We start from the raw sequence: 27,283 nt of genomic DNA on the forward strand, positions 1-27,283 counted from the left end.
ATGTTTATCTTGTCTTTCAACACTTGTGAGGAAAATCTTACCCACAAAGGTGACCAATTTCCTCGTCACATCTTCATCTTCATTTCCATATTCTTTACACTGAGGTTATCCTTGTGTCTGTCATTCTCCAGTTATCCCTCAAATCATCAGTCTGCAGTGTTTGATTATGGGAGTAATTACATAACAAACAATAATCATTACTGATTACAGTTGTACCCCGCTTTACGCGGTTTCACTTAACGCTATTTCTCATATACGCGGTGCCTCGCCAGAACCGAACTTTCACTTAAAGCGGTTCATCTACCCCTATATGCGCAGTGTCCGGCTCGAGACGCTATTTTTAGATTCGCCCCACCCGCCACCCGCTGCTCCCGCCTGCCTTGCCTCTCCCTCCTCCTCCCTCCCTCCCGCCTCCCTCCGCCTGGGCAAGCCGCGCTGTAAGGTTGCGCAGTGTGTGTCTTCTACTAATGTAAGTGTTACACCTAACTTTTAGTTTTCCTAACCTAACCTTTATTTTTCCTAACTTAACCTTTATTTTTCCTAACCTAACCTCTTCTATATTACTTGTTTGTTCATACCATCATAAAGTTAAGATAAAATTTTTACTACAACATAGTTGTGTGTCGTCAAAAAGTGGAGTTTGGGGGTCGGGCCAGTCTCTATTGGAATTAATCCCATATGTTCTGTTGTTCCATTTACGCGGATTTCACTTAACGCGGTACCCTGTGGGTTCAATTGACCGCGTAAATCGGGGTACAACTGTACTGTATTATCTTATTTCAGATTTGTATTTTGTGTCACTCCAATTTATTTGTCGTTCTCGAATTTTAGCTGCCAGTTAATGTGTTCAGTTGCCATTAGCGAACTGGTGACTTGGTAGAGAAGGATTTGTTAAACTTAAAATATTTGCCAGAGGCTATGAAGAAAAATAATGCAGGGAGTTTAGGGCAAAATGATGAATAATAGTTTTGGTAATTACCCTCTTGTACATCAAGATGTGAATCGCTTCAGATCATTGGGTAGCACTACAGTATATGCATTGGTGATACAAATTGAATCATGATACTTTAAAAAAAAATCCAAAAGAGTTTTCAAGAAACTTGGGTCAAATTTTTGTGCGCTATAGATGTCTACATGATCTTACTAGGGAAGCTTCCAGAAAGTACCAAAGCGTGGGTGGAGTACCACGGTCCATCAGTTTTCTCCCATCAGCCATGTTGGTAGGTCACATATGTCTCTTCTCTTCTCTTCCCTCCCACCCTCCCCAGAATTAGTCTTCTCAAAATTTCAAAACCACCGTCTGTAACTATGATACTGCAGCAATGCCTTGGTAGGTGTGAGAAAATATCCAAGATATGATGCTGGGAACACTAATATTTTTCTTCATTCCGATTGAAAATATATACTGTACTGTAGTCTTATTCTCATCTTATTTATTTTTTTCTGCTCAAGTTAAAGTTAAAACAATAACAAAACAGTGATGTATAAATCATGCAAAAATTTTTGTTTAGATATAAGACACTCCCCAGTTTACAGAAAGGTTCCATTCCTGGACCCTATCTGTGACCCAAATTTTCTGTTAACCAAAAATGACCTTCATAGGGTTAATATGTACTGTACCCTGTACTGAATCACAGATGGTGTCTCACAAGGGGATGCGCTCGGCTACCTTATGCATAATCCTTCACAAATAGTGTTGTAACGGCATACTAGTTACCTTCTATAATAATAGAAACTCTTGTGTAACCCCAAAAAATTTACCATGGAACTAATGGGAGGCATTCTGTATCCTTGAATTTCTGGTCATGGAAATTTGAAAACTTATTGCATGCACAAGAGGGTTAAGATGAACAGAATCTGTGTGTTGCAAGTAAAACATTCTTCTACTGTATAGCATTTCAGTGGTGAGAGAGTGAAGAATTGTATCATGTAAGTCAGAGAAAAACTTTGATGGTTTAATGTTTCAGATGTGTGAGCACCAGAACCATGTCAGTACTGTACAGTGAAGAGATTAAAGGTTATTATTCTCTGGTTGTATCCCTTCACCTGCATCTCTTGCTTATACGTATGTCTCATTATCTCAGTAAACACTTGCTTCCAAACATTTTTATGGTGATTTTGAGTGTTTTTGTGGATGAAAAATATGTAAACATGTTAATTTCCAATTTCTAAGAGAAAAGGTGTTTTCTGACCAAAACAAATTACCTTGCCATTTTGGCAACATGATTAAATTATTGGGTTGTAATTTTTAAAAAAAAAATTTGCTTTGCAACCCTGATTATTCATCACTGTATAGTACAGTATCTGTAGCTTTTATTTATTTTTTCTACTTTTTTATGTACACAGTACAATTTTAAAAAATCTAGGAGTTAAAGTCTGTCTCCTGCGTAACTCGTTATTCTTAAATTGTGAGTACCTCATCTTAGTAATTTTTTACTTAACATAGTCTTTATGTTATTCCAAAATTTACTGTGAAATAATTTTAATAGAAATATAAAAGTCATCAAACGTGTAGTATATCATTGTCTTACAATGAATGTACTGTAATAATTCTTATAGATGCTTAGAGGTCCACCAATGACTGATTGCTGTATTATACAGTGAATATGTATTTTCCAGTACAGTATTTCATTTCCCTTTTCTCATTCCAGCATATCGTTTAGTGAACAATTGGGGCCAAAAAGAAGTGAAATATGGACAAGTAGTTGCAGTTGCCTTGGACTCTCATGGTGATGTGGTTGTTTTCCATCGAGGAAACCAGACGTGGGACGGCTCAACTTTTGTAGGCAACACTTTGAAGAATAAGAAGAAAACCATTGCTGAGCCAGCTCTTTTACATTTGGATAAGGACACTGGTCATATCTTACACAAATGGGGAGAAAATTAGTAAGTTTGTCTACTCATTAATTTCCTGAAGTTTCACCTATTCAAGATACTAGGTTGATTGTTATTCGAAAGAGAGTTATTTGTCTCATTTTGTAAATTTGAAATATTATTTGAGGACAGAAAGGAGTTGAAGGTAGGAAATTTTATTACAATACTGTAAATGTAGAGTAAATGGATGACTTGTTGGCAGCTCAGGATAAATTGAGGGAATATGGAAAATTATAGAAAATTAAAAGTGATCACTAAAACTAGTAATTCATAAGAGGAGGTTGACATAGTTGGACAAAGAAATCTTGGTGAGTTCTCTGAAGTTAAAAGTTCTTTAAGGTGTTCTATACAAGAAGTTGATGTGTCCAAGAGTTACAGTAGTATCTTGTTATGGATGATGTGGAGGGAAAAGAGTGAAAATTAGCATGTGTGGCCAGTCCTAACAAAAAATATAGTTTTACCCTTTTTATGTATGGGATGCAGTTACAGTGACAGGATTATGGAGGAGATACAAGCAGTGGAGAGTGATTTGTAAAGATGCATATGGTGTAGTATAGTATAGTATATACAGAGATAATAATTGGTAGGAGAAAATACATAATTAGACAAAGGAGAGGTTAGCAAAGTATAGCTTTCTGAGGTGGTGAAGATACAGTACTGTACACTGACAATTTAGATTCTTAAGATTGATAGCAAAAGTACATATAGAAGACATGCTTTACAGATATAAAAGGCAAGTTAATATTTAACCTTCTGTGCAACATGTTGTTGATAGTTCAAGATAAACATAATAATTGTACATCTCTCCATAGTTTCTTCATGCCTCACGGTCTAACATTGGATAAGGATGACAACATCTGGGTAACTGATGTTGGTCTTCATCAAGTTTTGAAGTTCCCTGCAGGGTATGGCGAAGGACAACCTCTACTAACACTTGGCACCAGGTACAGTATAAGTATTACAGATATCAATATGTTGATAGAATATACTGTTTGGGTTAAGCAGGTGTTGAAAGATTTTAGCTATGATAAATATAGAAGGGACCATTTATCGGACATCCGATATCCAGAATGTTCCAAAACCTGGTTGTGTTCTGGAACAAATTATTTAAAATGAGCGCCAAAAGTAAATCCCAGGCCGAGCGGGGATATTTCAACCATTTCCCACCTGTGAGCTGTATGTTATGGTTATTTTTCAACTACTGTAGTAATTTGGGGTAAATAGAGGTACCTGTATATGTAATTTCTTCAATTTCTTTTCTCATTTACATACACACTCAATCTTACATACAGAAAATGAAGAAATTAAATAAAGGAAATAATTATCATAAAGTATAAAGTATTTTTCAAGTCGTAATTTTGGGTAGATACAAGTAATTTTCTTCATGTTTTTTTTTTCTCGATTACATGCGCATAAAATTCTACATACAGAAAGTGTAAAAAGAAGTAATTATCCTAAGGTATAAAGTTTTACGTATCTGTGGGTTTACATCCGTAAGCTGTGTGGTGAGTGTGTGGAGAGTCGGAGGGTCCATGGCGGAACATCATTGCTGAGGCGATTATTAGGGGCGACTACGACATAGTAGTTTGTATACTAACATGTATCATATTCGCTGTTTTAATGCTTTCATTATTACTGTACTATTTATATGATTTTGTTATTGCTGTTTATGTACCTCTATTTTACAGTAAGTTTTAATGTTACAGTGTACAGTTAAAGCTACTTTTAGGGGTGACTAGTGCTCTGAACAGTCTTCACAGCCAATTATAGAGGATTTATTGTAAATTTTTTACATTTAGGTCTCGCGCTCCAAAGCCCAGTTCTCAAGTGTGCTGGGTAAATGGTCCCATACCTGTAGCTTCACCTTTGTTTGTTTGTTTGTTTGTATGTTTATGTCCAGTAAGTCCGCGCTTAACGTCGTCCCGCTTAACGTTGTTTCGGTACTACGTCACTAAACTTTAGAGACCAAAAATTTTTTAACGTCCCGGTGTTCCGATACTACGGCGTTTTGCGTCGTCACAGACTGCATTTTACGGTGCAATAGCATGGATTTATGCTGAAATATGAAAATACAGCAGAAGTCCAAAAATCCGGACTGCTTGGGGATTGGGTCAGTCCGGATTTTCGGATTTTCCGGATTCTCAGGCAGTACTTTTAAAATTCAAATTTAAGGAGGAATAAAGAAGAGATGAACAGGTACATTTTAATAGTTTATTCATTAGCAAATATAACATGTTTCATTTATCAAAACGAGCAGTTTTAAAGAAGAAGCCGTGAATTCTAGAATTTTATTCTTTGCCTTTTTTATATCATAAATTGTAGACTTTCCAATGTCGTATGTTTCCATTAGATCAGTATTGCTCACACCACTTTCTAGTTTCTTCATTATTTCAAGTTTTCACTCAATTTCAACGTGTTCTTTCTCTTCACACAACGAAGTTTATCAACTTTAGGAGCCATTATTATGGGCTTGTACAGTACTCTGTAAATGGAAAGAGTAGGACTCAAAATTACATATGTTGTCACAGTTTGATTGCTCGTTTTAAAGTGGTGACTGCGTGGTCACTTGTTGTCGTTGTGCAGCTGTGGCGCTCACACATGCGCACATACACACAAAAGCCCACTAAATTTAAAAAAAAAAAAATAAATAAATTTAGTTTTCGAAAAGTCCGGATTCTCGGGTGGTCCTGATTTCTGGCATCCAAATTTTTGGACTTTTACTGTATATAAAAGCATTGTTACTTTTGTATGTAACTTTGTTCTATTATTTTTTTTCAGATTTGAACCAGGAAGAGATAGGACTCATTTTTGCAAGCCAACTGGAATTGCTGTCTTGAACAATGGAGAATTTTTTGTTTCTGATGGCTACTGCAATGCTCGAGTCATTAAATACTCTGCTGATGGAAAATTTCTCTTTCAATTTGGAGAACGAAGTGTTGGTAGTATTGGAAGTAAGTATTATGTTCTGAGAATGTCTTAGTCACTAAATGATTAAGAGAATGTGTACAGTATTCTTCCTTTTGAAAGTGCACTTTGTTTTTTCCTCAGTGTTTTCTGTGTGTATTTAGTGATTGTCTATTTTAGGAAATTTGTTTTTGCATTTACTATAGATGTAAAGTATTATATATACTATTGATCACTGGCTTTTTGCTCTGGTAGTGTCATCAGGTATATATAGTATGTATGCCATCTGCCAGGTTCATCTTCTAATGTAGAGGTGACAAAATAAGCTAAGTGTGCAGCCTAGCCTTGTAGCCTTACAAACAAGAATAAATGGAGAGCATTTAAACCCTTTGATTACAATGAAAATTAATTAGCAATAATAGAAAAGAAAGTAAAACAAGGCAGATGGTGCACTGATGACATACTTTTGACTTTTATCATTTGAGGTTATTACAAGTACAGTAATAAAATTGTAATCGCTCATAGGAGCGATTTTGGCTTGTGCAGGACAATAAGACCCTTGTCGTTGACGTTATGAGTATAATTCGGTCAATACCTGTCAAATACAATTCACATATAACAACTGCTGGTACATCAGGACACACAGTTTGAATAATACGATCAATATACAGTACATAACCTGTTAAATATAACTCACATGTTACAACTGCTGATACATCAGGACACAGTTTGAATAATATGATCAATATACAGTACATAACCTGTTAAATATAACTCACATGTTACAACTGCTGATACATCAGGACACAGTTTGAATAATACGATCAATATACAGTACATAACCTGTTAAATATAACTCACATATACAACTGCTGATATCAGGACACAGTTTGAATAATACGATCAATATACAGTACATAACCTGTTAAATATAACTCACATGTTACAACTGCTGATACATCAGGACACAGTTTGAATAATATGATCAATATACAGTACATAAATACACTTATTAAAGTTATTTAGAGTTCTTAGAGGATTTAACAGTTCACAATCACACTCACGTTTTCGGGTCTAGGGTTAGACCAACGAGAACAAATATAATGTCCTGCAGGAAGATGTTGGCTGACGAGAATCAAGATGTTGCCCCTACAGTAGAAGGCGATAGTCTGCCCTTCAGGCAGTCACACAGCTGCTACCAGCTCCATCTCGCTTAATAAGCTATTCTGAGTTGTAAACAGTTTCTTCACATAACATGTGGCCGGCAAGCGATAACAAAAATAGAAAACGAAATATATTCTGATTTGTTAATATTTATTCTTTAAAATGAAATCACTTATAGAAAAATATATACCCCGGTAAGTGAATAAATTTGTGAAAAGATAATATGTCTCATCCATTTTCATGTGACGAAGGCTGAAAAAAATTAACTCATATTTCAGGTTGACATATACTGTACTCTAAAGTATAAGCTGAAGATTATCACAAATATTTCCGCAGTTAAAATAAAGTGCAGTACAATACAGCAAAATGTAATTAATATTAAAAAACCTGCATCCCATATTTATCACTGTGGTAAGCAAGTGATTCCTTCTATTATCAGATCCAACATCACTTTACAAATGTCTCTTATGATTATCCTAGGGTTTGTATGTTTCCTTCTCTGTTGACAGGGTATGGCACAAGTCTTTGCTATCTAAACTTCCCTCTTTTGGTTTCTCTCCCCCACTTTGTTCTCTCATCTCTAGCTTCCTTGAGAATCGATCCATGGCAGTTGTTGTCGAGGGATCGATTTCTCGCTCTTTCTCTACCAATAGTGGCGTCCCACAGGGTTCTGTTCTTTCACCAACTCTCTTTCTTCTTTTTATCAATGATTTACTTCACACTACAACTAATTCTATCCATTCTTACGCCGATGATTCTACTCTTCACTCTTCCTCACATTTTCCCCTTCCTCCTAACTCTCAAACTAGATCTGTTTCTAGAACTGATATCATTACTTCTATCAACGCGGATCTGTGCAGCATCTCTGAATGGGGAGATACAAACTTGGTTAAGTTCAGTAGTAACAAAACTCAATATTTACCAATTACACTTTGTAAAGTAGACGATCTCCCACCAATTACATTTCAGGACGCTATCATCCCCCCAAATTCTGAAATAAATATGTTAGGCCTCACCATTTCCTCCAATATGTCCTGGAAATCACACATCCTTAGTATAACTAAAGCTGCCTCCTGAAAGTTGGGAATGCTGTACAGATGCCGCAGCTACTTCACTCCTGAGCAGTTGCTCCAAGTATATAAGGGATTCATTCGTCCTAACTTGGAGTACTGCTCTCATATCTGGGGTGGCTCTTCTTCTGTCCAACTATTAGATAGGGTGGAATCAAAGGCATTTCGTCTTATTAACTCTCCTCCTTTAGTCGACAATCTCTCTCCCCTTTCTCTTCGCCGCAATGTTGCTTCACTCTCTCTCTTTTACAGGTACTTTAACGGGCAATGTTCAGGGGATTTGGCATCCTGTGTACCGCCGGTAAGGCCGTGGGTTCGTAACACACGTCTTGCCCGCGGTGCCCACCATTTCTCTGTGGATATCGGTCACACGAGAATAACCCGTTATAGTACCTCCTTCTTTCTTCACACAGCCAAACTGTGGAATGCTTTGCCTTCTTCTGTGTTTCCATGCTCTTACAATCTGTCTCACTTTAAAAAGCTGGTTTTCCGGCATCTTCGTGGTGTAGATTAATACAGTATAACTTTTTTTCTATATTTTCAATTTCTTTCCGTTCTTTTTTTTCGCCCCCCAGGCTCCGTTGTGGGTCGTTTGACCTGTGCCCGGGTTGGCTAATTCCCGTAAAAAAAAAAATAAATAAATAAAAAAATACAATATGTCGAGGAAATATTGGCGGACCTACATCTCCTCCACCCACTGAGAGCAGTAGCCAATCATATATTGTACTTAGAAGCTATTCTATGATGTAATAATTAACCAATTAGTCTTTCAAAAGAGGTTTGTTAAATATACTGTACCAGTACAACCCAAATTCATTACAGTATAGTATACAAATTCAAGAAAATCAATATTCCAGCTTTTAATATAATCTTCTTTATCTAAACTGTAATATTTACTACAAATCTATTCCAAGTAAGAATTGTTTAAACACTATTTTTATTTTTTTATTTTTTTTACAGGTTATTTAGGCAATCCTGATCCAGGGACATTCAACATTCCCCATGCATTGGCTCTTGCTGAGGACAAGGGGGAATTGTGTGTTGCTGACCGAGAAAATGGAAGGGTACAATGTTTTACTATTGAGCAGGGGAAATTTACGAGGCAGTTCCAGTACGATGCTTGGGGAGGTCGTGTGTTTTCTCTCAGCTATACCCCAGCTTTTGGTAATTATCATTACCTATGTACAGTACTTAGCTAATAGACATTGATGTACAGTTCAAACTCGGGGTAAAAATATACAGTACTATACTGTACAGTATTCATAAGAGAAAAAAAAATTCAAAAATTTTATTTAATGCTCAAAGAATGATTGTGGGGTGTGTATAGTGGAGAATTTAGGTCATATAAGTGTTAAGATGAGCTATGTGATGAATTATCTCGCTTTGTGTTGAATATTTTTACATATCTTAGTCATACCCTGTTGCTTTCTGCACTTGTTTTGTATAAGGCTCCCTACTGTAGCCCATTTCTTTGAAACTTATGTATTTCTTGATTCAGCAAAAGTCACACTGCAGTGATGAGAGACAAGCTCGCTAAGGTTGTAACACGGACATCCCTTGAGGAATTATTTGATACTGTCAACCAATACACTTCATTGTACGTACTTATATATGTCAGGGGTTTTGTTAGGAATTGAAGGAGGGAGCCTTGGAATAATAGCAAAAGCTTCTCTTCAGTAACCTGTGGGTTATGTAGTAGTTATTGTGACTTTTATTTGATGAGGTGTTCCTATACTGTTGTTACATCAGCAAATCAGAGTAGGATATTTTTTAATGCCATTTTGGGGATAATTAATGATTAAGATAACATTGTTTTCCAGGTGGGAAGTTATTTACAGTTAATGGGCCACAAATGTTTGGTCTGCAGAAACTATCAGTTTTTGAAGTGTCCTTCACATCCAGAGAGCTTCAAGGTGCATTTAGCCCAAACAACCAGGTAAGACAAATTTAAAATTTTAGAGGGCTTAAATACAGTAATATCTCCGTTAACCGGAATCCTCAAACCCGGAAATCTCCGATGGCCGGAATTGAAATTTGCTCGGAAAATCATCCCCAAGGCCGGAATTTTCCAAAAATTTCCGGCTTTAGGAACAAATTTTCTGAGGTTGAAAATCGAGAAAATTTTCTGAAAATGTCTTGAATAAAGATGAAAGTTAAATTTTTTTGAGAGGCTGACCTGACTCAATGTGGGTGGGGGATTAGTGGTTTCATATTACCGACCTGATTGAATGTCAGGTCACCCTTTCTTGGGTGGGAGATTAGTGGGTATCATGACCCGAAGATGTCTTGAATAAACGCAAAACCTAAAGTATTTTTAGGGAAATCGTGGTAAGTATAAGTATAAATGAGCAAAGTTGTATCCCTTCAACATTACATTACATAACATTCTAAAAAGGTGTGGGGTGATTAGAGAGATGGAGTGGAAAGGAGTGGTAACATGCACCAGTGTTGCCGAGCGATAAGCTCCTCAACAGCTGATCTTTTAATTCGCCTCCATGCAGTCACACAACAAGACCCTCGCTGGATGCTTGTTGTCTTAATTCCCGGTTGTGTGCGTGCATGTAAATAATAATAATTAACGGTTTATTGAAAGAGCATGGCAGCCGGAAGGTTGAAAATATACAGTTACGTAAATGGGGAATGGATCTCTCGATTTACAAATAATATACAGTGGTCCCTCGGTTAACAAACACAATTCGTTCCAGAAGGTCGTTCGTTAACCAAAAATTTCGTTAACCGAAACCATTGTTTCAATGGGATTTTGGGTAATTGGTTCCAGCTCACTGAAAATTACATACCCAAACTAAAAATAAATGCAGTAAAGTACACTTACTTTCAGGTGTGCATGTAGAAGGCTCCTGGTTGATGATGATGATGATGGGAATTAGAATGGGGGTGGAGGAGAAGGGAGAAGAGAAGGCATTGGGGTGGAAGAGAAGTCACCCCATGCTGCCATTTCACCCATAAAATGTTAGTTCACTTGGTGTAATTCAATATTATTTTCTTTAAATCAACACTGCACTGCATTATATATTGTCAATATGTAAAATAAACTTCAGAATGACCAATAATTGTACTATAAAAATGTAAAAATAGTTTGTTCAAGAGAGTCTCAAGCAAGAAGCTTCCTCCTCTGAGCAGGGACACACACTGACGCCATTTTGGGTGTGTTGAGTGGCTGTTTGGCGCGCTAAAAACTACTTCCCTGTACTTCAATTATGTTAAATAATTGTTAAAATGACTAAAAACTTTAATATAAGACTTGGAAAATTATTGAATAGTACAACCTTCTTGATATTTACTCAAATGGTAACAAATTTAAGCCCTAAAACCGATTACTGTATTGGCGGACTAATACTACAGCTGGTGAGCAGGCGAAAACATGTTGGGAAAAATTCGTAAGGAATTCGTTAACCGAAGTGAAGAATCTTATGGAAGGTAATTCGTTAACCGAAATTTTGTTAGCTGAGGCGTTCGTTAACCGAGGGATCACTGTACAAGTGTGTGTGTGTGTGTGTGTTAATAAAAAATAATAATAATTAACGGTTTATTGAAAAAGTTCTGCAGCCCGAAGGCTGAAAATATACAATAGACAAGAATGACTTATTACTTACAAAGACACGGGGTAAGTGGGTCGTTTAACAAAAGCTTTCATTTCTGAAAGGAGAAGGACATGAACTGAACAAACAAATTATTTTAGTTTACAGTTGATGGTCTGGGCTGGTTTCTTGCCATACTGTGTGAGGTCACATAGGCCTCGTGGTTCAGTAACTCGTCCTCGGGTGTTGATCTGAAGGACCTCACAGGGTCATGGAGACACTGGGTGGAATGGTGTTCACATGGTGCAGTAACTCGTGTGTCTGTGTGGAGTATGTGTGTGTATCAGTGGCGAATCCTTTAGGCATGCGGCGCATGCTCACTGCTCAGAGCTTTTTGTTTGCTTATTCATCTTAAATAGTAAATTTACATTTATACTCTAAAATGCAGCCTAGCGCTTAGTAACAGCACTGTGTAAGGGAGCGAGGCCGGGGCTAGCTCCTCTCCCAAGCGCATTGGTAGGTGCTGTTTCACCTCGATGAAAGCCTGCGCGTGCAGCTTGCTGACGACACAGTCATACCACGGTGAAATGGCAGATATGATGCGCCAGGCCGTGGAGCATCAGTGTCGCTCCACCCAAGAGTCCGTGTGGGTCGTGCGTGTTGTAAACATTCTTCCGCTCGTGTGTTGTGGTGCTTCTGCTACCCGAGTGTTATAGACTTATAGTGTTATAAATATTCTACTTGTGATGGAAACTGTGGTAGAAGAGGACACTTGTTTAGTTAAGGAACTGCTGGAAAAGCCGTTTTCGAGAAGAAACATTTCAGAGAAAATTGAAATCGTAGGAAAACGTATAAATCGGCTGGATTGTACAATTAACCACGCCGTTCACATATATTTATTATTTGGGTTTAAGTAACGAAACCCAAACTGTAGTTCCTTGTTTTATTATAAAAGGATTGTAGCTATAATTCCTGAGTGTAGATCGACCGTAAGATCCATTGTATATGAGTGAATGAGAAAGGGACGGCGTTTATGTATTATAAACATTAGGTTACATCCTTACGATATAACTTGCTGTGAGCGACTACTCGAGTAAGGGCCTCGCTGTGCGGGCTTACAGATATGCTGACGATGGGCCTCTACCCTATTGGGAGAGTTGCCCTCTCACGTGTACAACTCATGTCTTACTCATAGACAGTGGAAAGTTACAAGGGGTGAATCTGAATATAATATCAGATGTATTGACCCATTTATATAATATGTTCTGTTGATGAGACAGGAGCCCATTACACGTAGACCATGTCCGCGAATTCCAGGACTTGCAAAGAAGCATACAGATAAAAACAAAAAATATGTTAGGCATTTTAATATTACGCTGTATGAAAGCACGCATTGGTTGACTGGCTCAAATAAGCTTTTATTATCATATTATATCAAAATAGTATTTAATGTTAAACCACCTAGGTACAGCAACACCCCCCCCCCCCTACTCTAAAAAATAGAGAGCATGCTCAAGATCTTAAGTCAGGATTTGCCGCTGGTGTGTATGTATGTGTGTGTGTGTTTGTGGTGCAAAATTAGTGATGTTTATACTCAAATTAATCGCTACCTTACAAGAATTCCAGCAAGTCAAGTCAGTGACATTTTATAAGCGTTAATCTATCCTCCGTGGGGGGTTAAAAGCGACCGTTCCGCCCCCTCCCACAAGGGTCGTCTCACAGTTTGTTTACTGTACTGACTCTTCATGATACAATATTGTTTATTTGTTTTCATTAATTAGCACAGATACGTTACTGTAATAATCTGTGCTTACTAATACATGTACCCTTCATATACAATACAGTATAGTACAGTAGTATGTATATACCTCATAGGTAAAAAATAATGTCATTCAAGACATATTCAGGTCATAAGACCCACTAATCCCCCACCCAACAATGGGTGACCTGACATTGCATCAGGTCAGGTTAGTAATGTGACCCATTAATCTCCCACCCAACCTTCATCGCAAATGTTAAGACATGATTAGTTATGTATTACAGTCAATTGAGTGAAGTGTGTAACAGAGACGTGACGATCATCCAAGTGAGTAACGAACCGATCAGAGGTGAAGATTAAAGAAACATTTCTGTAAATGCCCGTACTGTATCATATAGAGCTTTTTTTAATATATATTTATTTAACCAAACTTTTAGTTTAAGTCTTCAGGGTTATTTTATCAAAAATAATAATAAAAATAAAAAAGTAATGGACTTCCCATCACTATATCACAAAGAAATATTTTGTTTAAGGATATCTCATTGGAAACATTTCGTAGAGAATTTATTAGGGATCATAATGGTATCAAATTCATCTCCCTATCACAATTAGCCACACTTGAGTGAGGAAGGGGGTTCGACTCCCACACTCTTCAGCCAACATCACACCAACACACACACACTCTCTCTCTTTTTTTTTTTTTTTTTTTTTAAACAAGGGAGTTAAGACAGCAGACAAAAGGAGTGAGGGTCTTATTGTGTGACAAATTTGCGTGTGTGACTGAGTTAAATATCAGCTGTTGAGGAGTGCTTGGCAACACTCATATCCACTCCATCTCTCTAATTACCCACGCCTTTCTGCTTTCTCACTCCATTTATACTTATACTTATCACAATCTCTCTAAAAATACTTTAGGTTTTGTGCTTATTCAAGACATCTTCAGGTCATGAGACCCACTAATCCCCAGGCCAAGAAAGGGTGACCTGACATTCCATCAGAAGGTCAGTAATATGAGACCACTAATTCCCCACATCTCCATGGGAGTGGAAAATGCCAGTCTTTGCTGTAACACAGTTTTATTCACGCCCATATCGTATAGATTTTTTATTTTAAAATATATTTATATGACCAAACTTTAAGATAAACTATTCTGAATTATTATAGTAAAGAAATGGAGTTTCTAAATTTAATTAGAACTGCATTTATGGACTCCGGCAGTTTAGACTCAAGGAAAACATCCCCAGCACCCAGAAACATTCTGGGGTAGTGGGTTAGTGTCTGTGTGTGCAAGATATCTAGTTTAGATACTCAGAAACTTTTCACAGTAACTGGAAAATATTCCAGGGACAAGGAATATTTCCGGGTTTGAGAAAGTCGTCTGGTTAGCAGGAAATCTCTCATCCCTGGAAGTGCTCTGCACCAATTGTTCCGGCTAACAGGGATATCACTGTATTTCGTTTATGCAGAAGTGACAAGATAAAAAGATGATTGGTGGTTAGCAAGTTCAAATTTAAAGATATTAGCCAACAGACTGTTGGAAATGAATTGTGACAGCACACAAAGTTTACATAAATCTAAAGTAATCTCGTTTATTTATTTTTTAATTTTGGGTAGGTGCTGTAATTCAAGTGATAAAGTTATTGGCACTGTTGATATTTTCTATTATGTGTGGTACAGTATATACTGTAGATCCAGTAGTACACAGGCTGTGGTGAAAAAATGAATCCACTAACTGAGTAAGTACAGTTAATTGTCATAAGTGTTGTGGTTGAATTAGGATGCAAAAGATTAACTTTGTATGCTGTGTACACAAGTACAGTATTGGATATAAATAAATATTTGTGCAGATATTTCAGCTTGGTGGGCTATCACTTTCCTGTAATTTTGTACACATGTCCTTACTAAAATTCTGTCCTTTCTTTTAATGCTGTGTACCTTTTGATGCTTCTAACACACAAATGGTAGAATAATAATAATGATAAGTAAATACATAAATTGACAGATCATCATTCACTTTAATGTTACCATTCCTATGTAGTTTACCACTCACTTAGTCATATTGAAATGTTGTTCAGTAGTCAATTACGGTAATATAGAATTGTTTGCAGTGAAGTTTTGAAATTATTATTTTCAGGGATTGAGTCAACCCCATGATGTTGTTGCCTCTGTTGACGGATTTGATGTCTATGTTGCGGAAATTGGACCAAATAAGTTGTGGAAATTTGAATTAGGTAAGTTCAAATGATTTTCTTTTAAATGGAAATGTGTTTTCAGTCCTATGAAGTCACAAGCCTTCTGTAGTTATTGATGCATTTAAACATATTAATATGTGTTTATTTAAATACAGTACAGTATATGCAAATTCATGTCTTTTTTACCATGGCATATTGTTATCTTTTCCATTTGTCATATACAGTACATTACTGTATACAGTAATTAAAATATAATTAACTCAATGAACCAATTGAACCCAAGTCGTTAACGTAATGAATAACAGAACATAGGATTATAATAACCACCCACCCCCAAACTCACTTTTGCGACAAATACTATGTTGTAGTAAAATAACATCTTAATTTATGATGACATGCACACAATTAATACTTAAAGAAATACAGTCGCCAATTAATGTCCATTCAAATAATGGACCAACTCCTCCTCTCCACTACAGACAAGAGCAACAGATGGTCAGCGTCCTCCTCCCCCCCCCACCAACTCCCAAGGAGATGGGATAACCTCAAACTAAAGTTAGAAATATAATTGACATTGGGATTCCTTAAGACCAGGAATATTTTGATATAAATGTCATATATTTTTCACAAAAGATACATACTTACTCAGATTAAACATTTTATCTAAAATTGTATGTTTAATCAAAAATATGTTTTATATTCAAAATGATCACCAAATTATAAGAATTCCAGCAATGTAAATTATATTCTGGCGGATAATTTGTATGAATTTTATGAGCTAAAACAAATATCTACAGTTAATAAAAAAAATATATATTCTTCACACTATCTGTCAATCAAGTACCCACCTTGCCTCCCTTCCAACGCGTGGTCAGTCCCAACCTCCCCCACCCCCACCAATCCTCCATTCAAGAGTTTTTAACATTTAGTAATAAATAATACCTCAGATTAAAGTTAGGATAATATAATTGACATTCTGATTCCTTGTAAGACCAGGAATATTTTGTATAAATGTCATATATTTTGGACAAAAATAACATACTTACTCAGATTAAACATTTTATCTAAAATTGTATGTTTAATGCAAAATATGTTGTTTATATTCAAAATGATCCAAATTATAAAATTCAGCAATGTAAATTATATTCTGACCGGAATGTATGATTTTATGAGCTAAACAAATATCTTCAGTTAAAATTCACGGTAAAGATGGTCGTGTGCCCCCACCACCCAAGAATGTGTATAAACTAAATTTAAAAAACCAACAAAAAAATATAATTGAATTGCTGATTCTTGTAAGACCAGAATATTTGAATTCATATATGGACAAAGATATACTTACCAGATTAAACATATCAAAATGTATTGCAAAAAATTTGTTTATAATGATCCAAAAAACAAAACAAAAAAACCACACACCCAAAACCATTATAATTTTTCTAATCAGTTTATTTATATTTTATTTATTTTTTATTTTATTTTTATTTTTTATTTTTTGCTGGAAAATTATCACCTGCTTGTCTGTAGTGATGTAGTGGATATTGAATGTTATGAGGTTCTTCATGAATAGTGCCATTGCAAGACAAGAACTCCTATCAGTATTTAATTTTAATTCAGTTGCATTATCACAGATAAGAAAGCACCAAAATTCTAATTTTTGTGTGACTTTTTACTACTAGTGTTACTCTATTAAACATGAAAATTTTGGGTGAGAAATTGCATGTAAAGTATTACAACAGGGTCAGAAAAGTTCAAACATGATTAGTAAAAGCTAAGTAACTCTGGTAGTGATTCCTATATCATTATATCTCCTTTGCTGGCATCATGGTTGACTTGTAGTGTCTTGATAAAGGTACTCGGGTATTAGCTCTGAATTTTCCCTTTACCTGTATTGTGTTCGTTAATCTAGAGCTTTTTCTGTGCTTCTTCATCTTTGTATTTTAAGAGTTCAAAGTTAGTTGGTTTTGTCCTTCTTTGAATGACTACCCAGTACAGTATGTGTATACTGTATAGACAGTTTTTCAGAATTAAAAAAAGTATGTATGTACAGTAATCTTTTTGAAATGTTGACATATCATGTAGTGTACAGTATAAAATTAAATAAAAGCATCATCATACAGCGATCATAAGCGCCTGGGGAGGGAGCATTATCTTGCATGAGTCAGTGAATGCAGTACAGTATTTCTTATTTGCATCAGTTTATTTCACAAATCAGTGTACCTGTAATGGCTAATAAATTTGCAATCCTTGTAATAAGTTGATAAGCATTTAATCTTGGGTCTGGACAACATGTGAAACTGAGCTATGAGTGGTGAGGGACTTTTTGCAAGGATGTGATTACTGTACTGTAGGCCTGATGCAGATTTATAGTGTTTCATCCAAATCCATTTACAAGTACAGTACTGTGCATTTAAGAAACATACCAGGAACAAGGGATAATGAATACTAATATGTACATATTGACTGTCCTTTGTTGAGGTAAAAGATATTGTAAATAACTATGTATTGGTTACTTATGAAAGAGTTGAAAAAAATATATATATTTTTGTGCTTCTCGGTCTTTTTCTTCCAAGAAGTTAGACAAATATACCTTGACCATGTCTGGAGGACTGTACTAAAATGAATGATCTTGGATCATAAGTTCTAATTAGAAATTATATGAAGTGTAATCCAAGATTATTCCTTTGTCTGTGTTGAGATGGTAACTGTCACATGCATATACAGTACAATGCAACTTTTGTTTCTTGACAAAAACTCAAAAGACATAAGACAATAGATTTTGTATAAGTAATAAATCTGTTCATTCAGTATACAGTGTGACACATTGTATAGTAGTAAGAACTAAGGTGCTTAGAAGAGGTTTCTTGCTTATACCAGTGTGTTCTAGGTAGAAAGCTTTGCTTATTATCTTCACTACTGTAGTTATTATTATCCTGTGGAAATTTTGCTGCTTAGTACAGTAATTTGAAACATGAAAATACACTACTGTACACTGCATTTGTGGTGTGCCATTTCATCCCTTGTAACTCAAAGGGTAGATGGAAACTTATACAATTTATTGGGCTTTAATATGTGATTCTTTACTTTTTTAATGTTTTCATATATGGGCTACTTTGTGCTTTAAACTGAAGGACAGAGACACTGCAGGTGCCTTTACTTGTATCTACACTGGTGAATCTGTGAGGATTTCTTTGTGACATAAACATAAGTGATCCAGGGTAAAGAATATCAGGGTTTATATATGTATTTATGAAATTATTCACCTATACTTTATGGGAATAGTGAACAAGATGATGGGAAATTTTCCATAACAAGTAACTCTCATTAACTGTTGCTGACTCTTTAGACTTACCATTATAACAGGTTATTAACTCTGGTTTTATCTGTTTGTCTGTGCTACACCTGTTATAGAAGAGGAGGACTTGCATCAAACTACAGTATTCACTATACAGGGTACTATTATCATTATGACACACTTTTTCAGGTTCCTCTTTCCCTGTTCACCTCTTCTTTAGGTAATTCCATAATAAATTTTGTTTCATTTCCCACAGCTACTTCACAAATACTCAGTTCATTCACAAACACAAGCTCATTCACTTGACCTCCATTCACTCTACATGTTTGTGCCACCTTTTCCCTCATGCTTTGTCAATGTTTCCTTTAAATATCACATCTAACTAAACCTAAACAGTCATTCACTCGTTTCATCAGTTCTCACAGTGTCCACAGCCTATATTACATATCCATTTTCTTTCTTATTAAGGGTATTTCTAGTAATAACTAATTTTTTCTGCCATGCTCTTGCTTTTGTACATTTTAAAAGCTTGGAGTATTGTACGATACACCACAGTGCTGTTGAGAACAATAACCACATAGTTTAGCTCTTGCATTCTCTTTTTTCTCTCTCTCATGTATAAAGTCAAATAATATATTGTACATGCTCTTTGTGCAGTGTTTAGTAGTACTGTATTTCAGCTTATCAGCTGTACTCAAGAGTTTGACTAAACTTTTGCATATTTATAATCTCTTATCTTTTGTCAAAACAATTTTTAGTGCATTGAATGTTAAGGCTGTAGTGAAGTCAGAATATTGTAAATAAGAGAGGATGTTAAGGTTGTATGGCAGAAAGCAGTCTGTTGGCATTGTTTCTGGGGGGTGTGTGTGGTCTATATTTACATTTTCAGTTCTATTATGTTTGTCATTTTTAGTATTTTTGTGGTAATGGCTCACTTTAAGGCTTACCATAGGTCAAGGCAATGGTTTAATGGCGAGTCATGTTAAAAATTGCAGTCCCTCTTAATATTACTGCATGTACTGGGTACTTTTTTTTTTTTCATTCTCAGAATTCAGATGCACATATTCAACATAAATACTGTACAAATAGTAATTGAAATAAGAAAATTTAATGCTATTTCCAATTGTTGGTATGTTTTATAATTAAGAAATCTTCATCCATCAATCTGGCAACTGCATAAGTTGTTAAGTTGTGACATCATTTTGTAGCAGAAATAAAAAAAAAAATTTATGGGCACTTCATCCAGTCATGAGCAGTGGGTATATATGAGACATTCTGTAGGTCTTAACCAGATCTATTCCTGTGAGGAGGAAAAAGTTTCTCTTTTGTAAAGTAATGATTATGTATTTTAATTGACATACAGTAGATAAATTATTTTATAAAAAATCTTCCTTCTTTAATAAAAGCTTGATCTTGTATTCTACATAAATATATTACATTGCATGATGTAAAGAATGGGTTAAAATTTAGATAGAGGTGTTGCATGATAGAGGAACATAATGGGTAGCAGCCATTAGAGTTTGAAATCATTTAGGGAATAATGTTAAGTACAGGTAGCCTTTGTATAAAACAACTTCGTAAAAACTGGATCTATTCTCATTAGGCGCTTCCACCGTCATTACCACTGAGGGACCTTTTTCCAGACATGTTGACTTGTAAGGAAAGGGACAAATAAGTGGTCAGAACAACTATATGTCACCCATTACAGTACAGTACTAGTTTAAGCAGTGTGAACAAGCTTCTGCACATGTTACCAGTGTACACAAAGCATGTAACAGCTTTAAGCAGACTTTACACCTTGATGAATTTTGTTATTATGGATATGTTTTCATAAATCAAAGTTTATATCACTAATATATGCATTAGAGTCTTGTAAAACAAAAACAGAATTTTCACAAAAAGATGTGTAAGAATTATTATATTTGTTCACTTCAAGTCCACTACATATATACATTATATATTTAGTTGTTATATTCCTATTAGTGTACTCTTGAAAACTTAATACAGTTCAGAATCATCAAAAGGGAGACTTGGGCTGTGGCTGGAAATGTAACCCATCTTTTATTTTTATGGAAACTTGTCTTTGCTTCTACCAGTTTTGCCTTAGGCATCCCCCAGGCTATGGAAGAGTCTGTTCCTGAAAATCTTTCTGCAACACAAAATTCTGTATTGTGAAACCATTTTTTCCCTATACTTCTGTTATAACAGTTGAGATGCGCTCCTACAAAAAAAAATTTAGGCCAAAAACGTGACACAAGCATATAAATGTATGTTTTAACCACATACAATGAGCCATTCATGATGTAACATGATAATAAATGAACAAAACACTCAATTTTTACTTATCAGAAACGAATTTAAGCTCTGAATTAGGTGAAATGAGGTGGTGCAATTAGAGTTCCTGGGAGGGAGGCAGGCAGTGAGTCACTGCTGACTCCTATCTCTTCCTGTAGACCATCATCATCATCTTTAGCTGCTGGCTGTGGTTTTAAGGCAAAGGACTTGTCCAATGTGGTCTGTCCTTGACCACATTTTTTCAGTGTACAGCTCCTTACACTCCTTCATGGCATTCTCTAATTCTCTTGCAAATTTGAGGCTGTGTTCACTCTCTGGATCGTGTGTCTCAGCTGTTTGCATCACATCTTCCAGATGACTAAACATTTTGGACAAAACCTTTGTTTTCAATTCATGGGATGGAGCTGGAACTTCTGTACAGGTATCCTCCTGTTCCTCATTGGACTGTTCCTCTCTATGTGACTCTAACAGCTCGTCTACACCATCCTGATCCACTTCCTTAATCCCGGCACCATTTGCCAGGGTTACAATTTCCTGCTGCACCTGATCGAAGATCTGAACCTGAGGAGAACCTTGGAAATCAGATGTTCTTCCACACACCATTCATAGTTATACAAGCTGTCTAAAAGTCCTGCCTTAAAGCTGACAATCACACCTTGATCCATAGGTTGTAGCAAGGAAGTTGTGTTCTTTGGCAGGTATTCAACCCTGATATTAGTGGAAAGGTCATTAAGGTTAACAGAGTGGCTGGGAGCATTATCTAGAAGTAACAAGGCTTTGTTGGCAATATTTTTTGGGTTACTGTACCTTTCTACTGCAGGACAGAAACAGTTTGTAAACCAATTTAACAGTTTGTAAACCAATTTAACAGTTTGTAAACCAATCTTGGAACAGGCTGCCAGTCATCCATGCTTTCCTATTGGAATGCCATATCACTGGTAACCTAGATTTGGCATAACCCTTGAAAGCCCTTGGATTTTCTGAGTAGTACACAGGCATGGGCTTTAGTTTGAAATCTCCTGCTGCAGTACTCCCAACAGAAGCATTACACAATCTTTGGAAGCCTTAAACCCAGGAGCTGTTTTCTCCTCAGTTGAAATAAATGTCTTGGCAGACATACGCTTCTAAAACAGGCCTGTTTCATCAACATTGTACACCTGTGGTGTGTATCCGTCGGTCTCAATGATTGTCTTTAGTTCAGCTGGATAATTACTAGCAGCCTCAGTATCAGCACTGGCTACTTCACCTGCCATCTTAATGTTGTGTAGATTTGACCATTTAAAACACTCAAACCACCGTTTGCTGGCATTAAAGGGTTTTTCATCAGAACGAGCACCTTGTTCCTGCATTAAATCTGCTTGCAGACTCTTAGCCTTTTCCTGAATTACCATGGTGTTAATGGGCACATTTCGCTAGGTTTGGTCCTCAACACACACTGAGTAAGCATTCCATTTTTATAATACTGTAACATCACTACGATGAAAATACAGTTTACGGGCTGACAATAGAGTAGCAACCTTAGCATAAGCCCCAATTTTGTCTTTGTTATCACGGATTGTACCAATAGTGGAGGTAGCAAGACCTAAAGTCTTGGCAATGTAACTCAGTTTCTCTCCTGGTAAAACCTCCTAAGCACACATAATTTTGTTTCCAAGGTTCCCTTGTTCCCTTTCGTGGTCTCTTACCACCACTGCTAGCACTTGCACTTGATGGCTTCTTTCCACTCCTCTTGAATAAGAATGCACAGTACAAACCTGTAATACAGTCCGGAAAATCCCTCCCGAACATTTGCTGGAGATTCAAACAGACTGAAACCGTTGTTGTTGTGGGACCACAGTCGCCTTGTGGCCACCACAGAGAATCCACAGGAATTTATTTTTACAATTTTGGTAAGAATTGCAATTATTATTATTATTTTTTAATTTACCCAAATTTTCTGTATCCTGAAATTTTGGTCATATGTAATTTCAAAATTCCGTAATCAGAGATTCCATAATGCGGGGGATGCCTCTACTAGTACCAGCCTTACCTAGGGACACAGCGCCCATTATAGATAAGGGCAACCTGTACTTCAGAATAGTTTCCTTTGGGTGTATGTTAGATAAAAAATAATACTCTATTACCTCCCTGTGATTAGCAACTCTTGGTGGTTGGTTTAATAAAAGATTGTAGCTTTTACAAAGGCTTTCATCTTCCTTTTGAATCATATAGCTATTGGTTTTGAGATTGTTTAAAAGATATTTATTTACCACAACTGAAAAAGAATGAACAATTATTTTTACTACATATGAACCAGTACTGTAAGCCTGATGATGTGATGGTTGTATTGTGTATTTTGTCCCAGATGAGGCTGCTCCACCTACCACCACACAAAAGCCGGGTCTGCTTGATCGTATCTTCAACATCTTCTCATTTATGCTTTTTTAAGATTTGATAATACAGGAACCTCAGCTATTTTACTTTGTTGGCAGTTGTCGTTTTATGTTGATGATTGTAATATTTTGTATAAATCTCTTGAATGTTGTAAACATACATTTTTGCTAAATTTCTGGGGTTTGATTTTAGACTATCTAAATTGAAATAGCCTGTTATTTTCTACTTTGGTCTGTGAGAAGCATCTGCAACGTGAGTTGGGGAATAAATCTAACCTCAGTGATAGGTATGTGACCTTCATTATAATTTAGCACATTTTATGGCTGTTAGTTCCCTCCTGTGAGATGTATTACCAGATTACTTCTATGGTTACTTTGTAATGACTACGGAGATACTGTATACATAGGATTTTCACCAGATGTTGTTAAAGCAATGCTGTTAATAATTTTTGCTCCATAATGAGAGTGGTATCTGTCAAGTTGTGTCAGGCACTTCTTTTCACAGTCAGCTGAAATTCTGTATTTGATTTTAATTTTAAAGGCATATCATAGCCTCGGTGTCAAAGTGTTTTGAGACAATACTGCACTGTGTTACAAATATTGAGCTATTCCCATGTAAGTTATGATTTGATGGAGGAAATCACTGGAAAGCCACATCAGTTTGTTGATATGTTAATGAATCGTGTAAATAATGGGATTACCTGCAGATTAGACACCCCCATCTTATTTCACCTTAAGATTAACTACCAATATGCTAATCGAACCTAACCACCCCAGGTACTAATAGTATTTGTCTTCAGGTGAAATAACCTGGGATGGCTAATCTGCGGGTATTCAAATTAATATTTGTTTATGAAGAGAGAATAAGGGTAATTTACATTACAAAATAATAAAGAAGGGATTGCAACACTTTGTCCTGAGGCAGCTACAGTACAGCATGCCCTGACAATTCGCAGATTTTTAATTCGCAGACCTTGATTATTCACGGATGACACCCTGGATGTGCCCAAGAATGTCTAAGGGTAATTTTAAAGTTGCTGGCATTTTCGCAGCTGGGACAGGGATCCGTTCGTTCTAGAGACAGTAATTGTATGTGTGTTTGTGTGTGTGTCTATGCGCACACATTCATGTATACATTACTACAGGTAAAAGAAATAATTGTCCTAAGGGCAAACACACAAAGGGAAAACCCTGTATACATTTTATACATTTCTTTGCGCACAAGTAAAAATGTAACCACCACCACCCCCACCACCCGGTCACCAAATGTTATTCGTGGCCATTTTGAGAACCTAACCCCGCGAATTTTAAGGGCATGCTGTACAGTACAATACTATGTATCCAGATGTCTCTCCTCATCAGAGACCATAGCATTGATTTAATTTTTTCTATAATTTGCTTTTTGTTATTGGAAATACTTTTAAGTTTATTTATTTTTTTAGGGGTTTTTAAGGTAATTTTGTTATACTATAGAATTTGGACAGTTTCTCATCAATAAGCATGTTTTCTCTTTTAATATATGTGAAACACACATAAGTAGGTCTCAGTTATTTTAGTGATACATTGTCAGGTTTTCTGCATTAATTGGAGAATAATACAGAATATAGAGGTACAGTGCCCAGTAAGCACCACTATAAAGTTGTAATGGCCAGCATCCCTATAGTGGTGGCATCACTATAGAAGTGATATATAGTGGCCAGTATCCCTATGGAGTTGCAGTGTCCAGTATCTTTACATGGGTGCAGTGGCCTAGGCACCATCACTTCATCCATCTGTGAATGGTTACCTAACTTTACAGTTTGGGAAGGGAAGGCAGTTGAATACATTGCCTCCATATGTACTAAAAAAAAGACTTTCTGGTAGAGTACTCTTTATTGTGCTGGATCCACACAATTATTAATGGAACTTCAGGCCTATGAGCCTGTGCCTCGAACAATGGATTCTATGTGGGAGAATAAATTATACATTGGAAAATTATTATATGTCGGAAAGGAGATTATACATAGGAGACTCGGTTATCCAGCTGTCTCTCCCCTTACATAGGGTATGCATTCCTGGAACACACCATGTAAGATAAATATGTGTAAGGTAATTAATTATTCTCTTGGGAGAAATATGGCTCATTTTCAAGAAAAAACTCACTCTCATAACCCAAACAACTAACATCTTTATAAGTTTTATAATATGTACTAATACCTGTTTAACACTCAATACCTGCTGTACTTAACATTTACCATCTGTATAAGAGGAGAGGAGTCCTAACTATTGATTCTTGAACTCCACACACAGGCTATACCCATGATTCGTGCACCACCTCGAGGCTTGTAACATGTCCACTTTGTCACTCAAACTCCGAGCTTTTCTGACTTTCTTTACAATTCTTGCCTTACTAGCACCATCATTTTGTTTCTGAGAATTTGCTAATAGAATAAAGTCCAACACAGCAGTCAAATTTACCAAAAGAAACATTCTGTAGACAATCTAAGATTGGTGTGAGTAAATAAAACATGCTTTTGAGCTGCATTATCCAGTATATCTCTATATATTAGGGTTCTGATGAGTCAACTGTGATATTGCAAAAATACTAACATGTAAGTAGACAATAGGGTGAAATAATGTTAACCGTGTATAAGTAAGAACATATAAAAGAAATGTGTGTAAGGTGAGGGACAACTGTGTGTAGGGTTATGTTATATATACTGTATAGGAAAATGGATCGTACATAGGAGACTGATATATTTATACTCTCCAGCATTTTTTCATAACATAAGAACATACGAATGGAGGAAACAGCAGCGGGCCCATTGGCCCATACTGGGCAGTCCCATTTACACCCAACCCCTATCACTCATATATCCATCCAACCTGTTTGAAGCTATCCAGCGTATTCGAGTTAATGTTGATGTTTGGTCACTTGTTCCATTCATCCACTAATCTATTTCCAAACCAATGTTTACCTATCTCATGCCTAAATCTAAATTTGTCTAATTTAAAACCATTGCTACGAGTTTGCTCCTAGTTGGATAGTTTGAGTACCTTTGTTATATCACCTTTGTTTAGCCCTGACTTCCATTTATACACCTTGATCATATCGCCCCTCACTCTACGTCTCTCGAGGAAATGCAAATTGAGATGCTTTAACTTGTCTCTGTACTCAAGGTTCCTCATTGGTTAAAACAAGCATGGAGAGAATCAACCTCTACCCAATATATATTTTTCATCTGAGTAAAATAATTTCTTAAAGAACCACACAATCTAGTCTTCAAGTTCAATTGAGTCACATTAAAATACCGGTGGAAGATATCTGAAACTATACTTCGGTTCGTTTTTTCAACTTTGTTAGTCACATCTGAAGACTATTAATTGTGCAAAATAGCCCAATAGACAGCTAAAACAAAAATCTTAATTCACTGATGGTTATTGACTAACAAAGATGATGTGGAAAAATCTGCTTGAGCTATTTACCTGGAGGAAATTTGTTTGTGTGTTTTATCAGATATACTGTACAACAAAGATTAACCTAACTTCATTGTTATATAATTATTTTTCTTACTGCATGATATATTACTTCAGGTTTTATTATGAAACACCTTCAAACTCTGAGTATTCCTAAATTTAATAGATTTTTTATTTATTTTTTGCTATGCAGAGCAATTCACATCAAAGAAATCTAAAAATTTCTAGCCCCATTTACTGATTATTTGTAAGCAGATCTGCATCTTGACTTGAAAAGTACACGATAACAGCACTGCCGCCACTTTGTCGTAACTTTTCCCGAAGGCCTACTTCTTTATAAGATATAATTTTTGTTGCTGCTCT

At 36.1% G+C, this 27,283-nt stretch overlaps 1 protein-coding gene across 1 annotated transcript in view; it reads left to right on the forward strand.

Annotated features, from left to right (window-relative positions):
• LOC121866941 (peptidyl-glycine alpha-amidating monooxygenase B-like) overlaps positions 1–27,283 on the forward strand; it is a 91,966-nt gene that overhangs the window by 55,018 nt on the left and 9,665 nt on the right. Inside the window, 6 exon segments of the mRNA XM_042366693.1 lie at positions 2,652–2,886; positions 3,687–3,818; positions 5,653–5,825; positions 8,973–9,176; positions 9,833–9,948; positions 15,445–15,541. Of these exon segments, the coding sequence (XP_042222627.1) occupies positions 2,652–2,886; positions 3,687–3,818; positions 5,653–5,825; positions 8,973–9,176; positions 9,833–9,948; positions 15,445–15,541 (957 nt within the window).

The sequence above is a fragment of the Homarus americanus genome, unplaced genomic scaffold, assembly GCF_018991925.1.
Source record: "Homarus americanus isolate GMGI-L3 unplaced genomic scaffold, GMGI_Hamer_2.0 scaffold14393, whole genome shotgun sequence".
Classification (NCBI taxonomy): Eukaryota; Metazoa; Arthropoda; class Malacostraca; order Decapoda; family Nephropidae; genus Homarus; species Homarus americanus.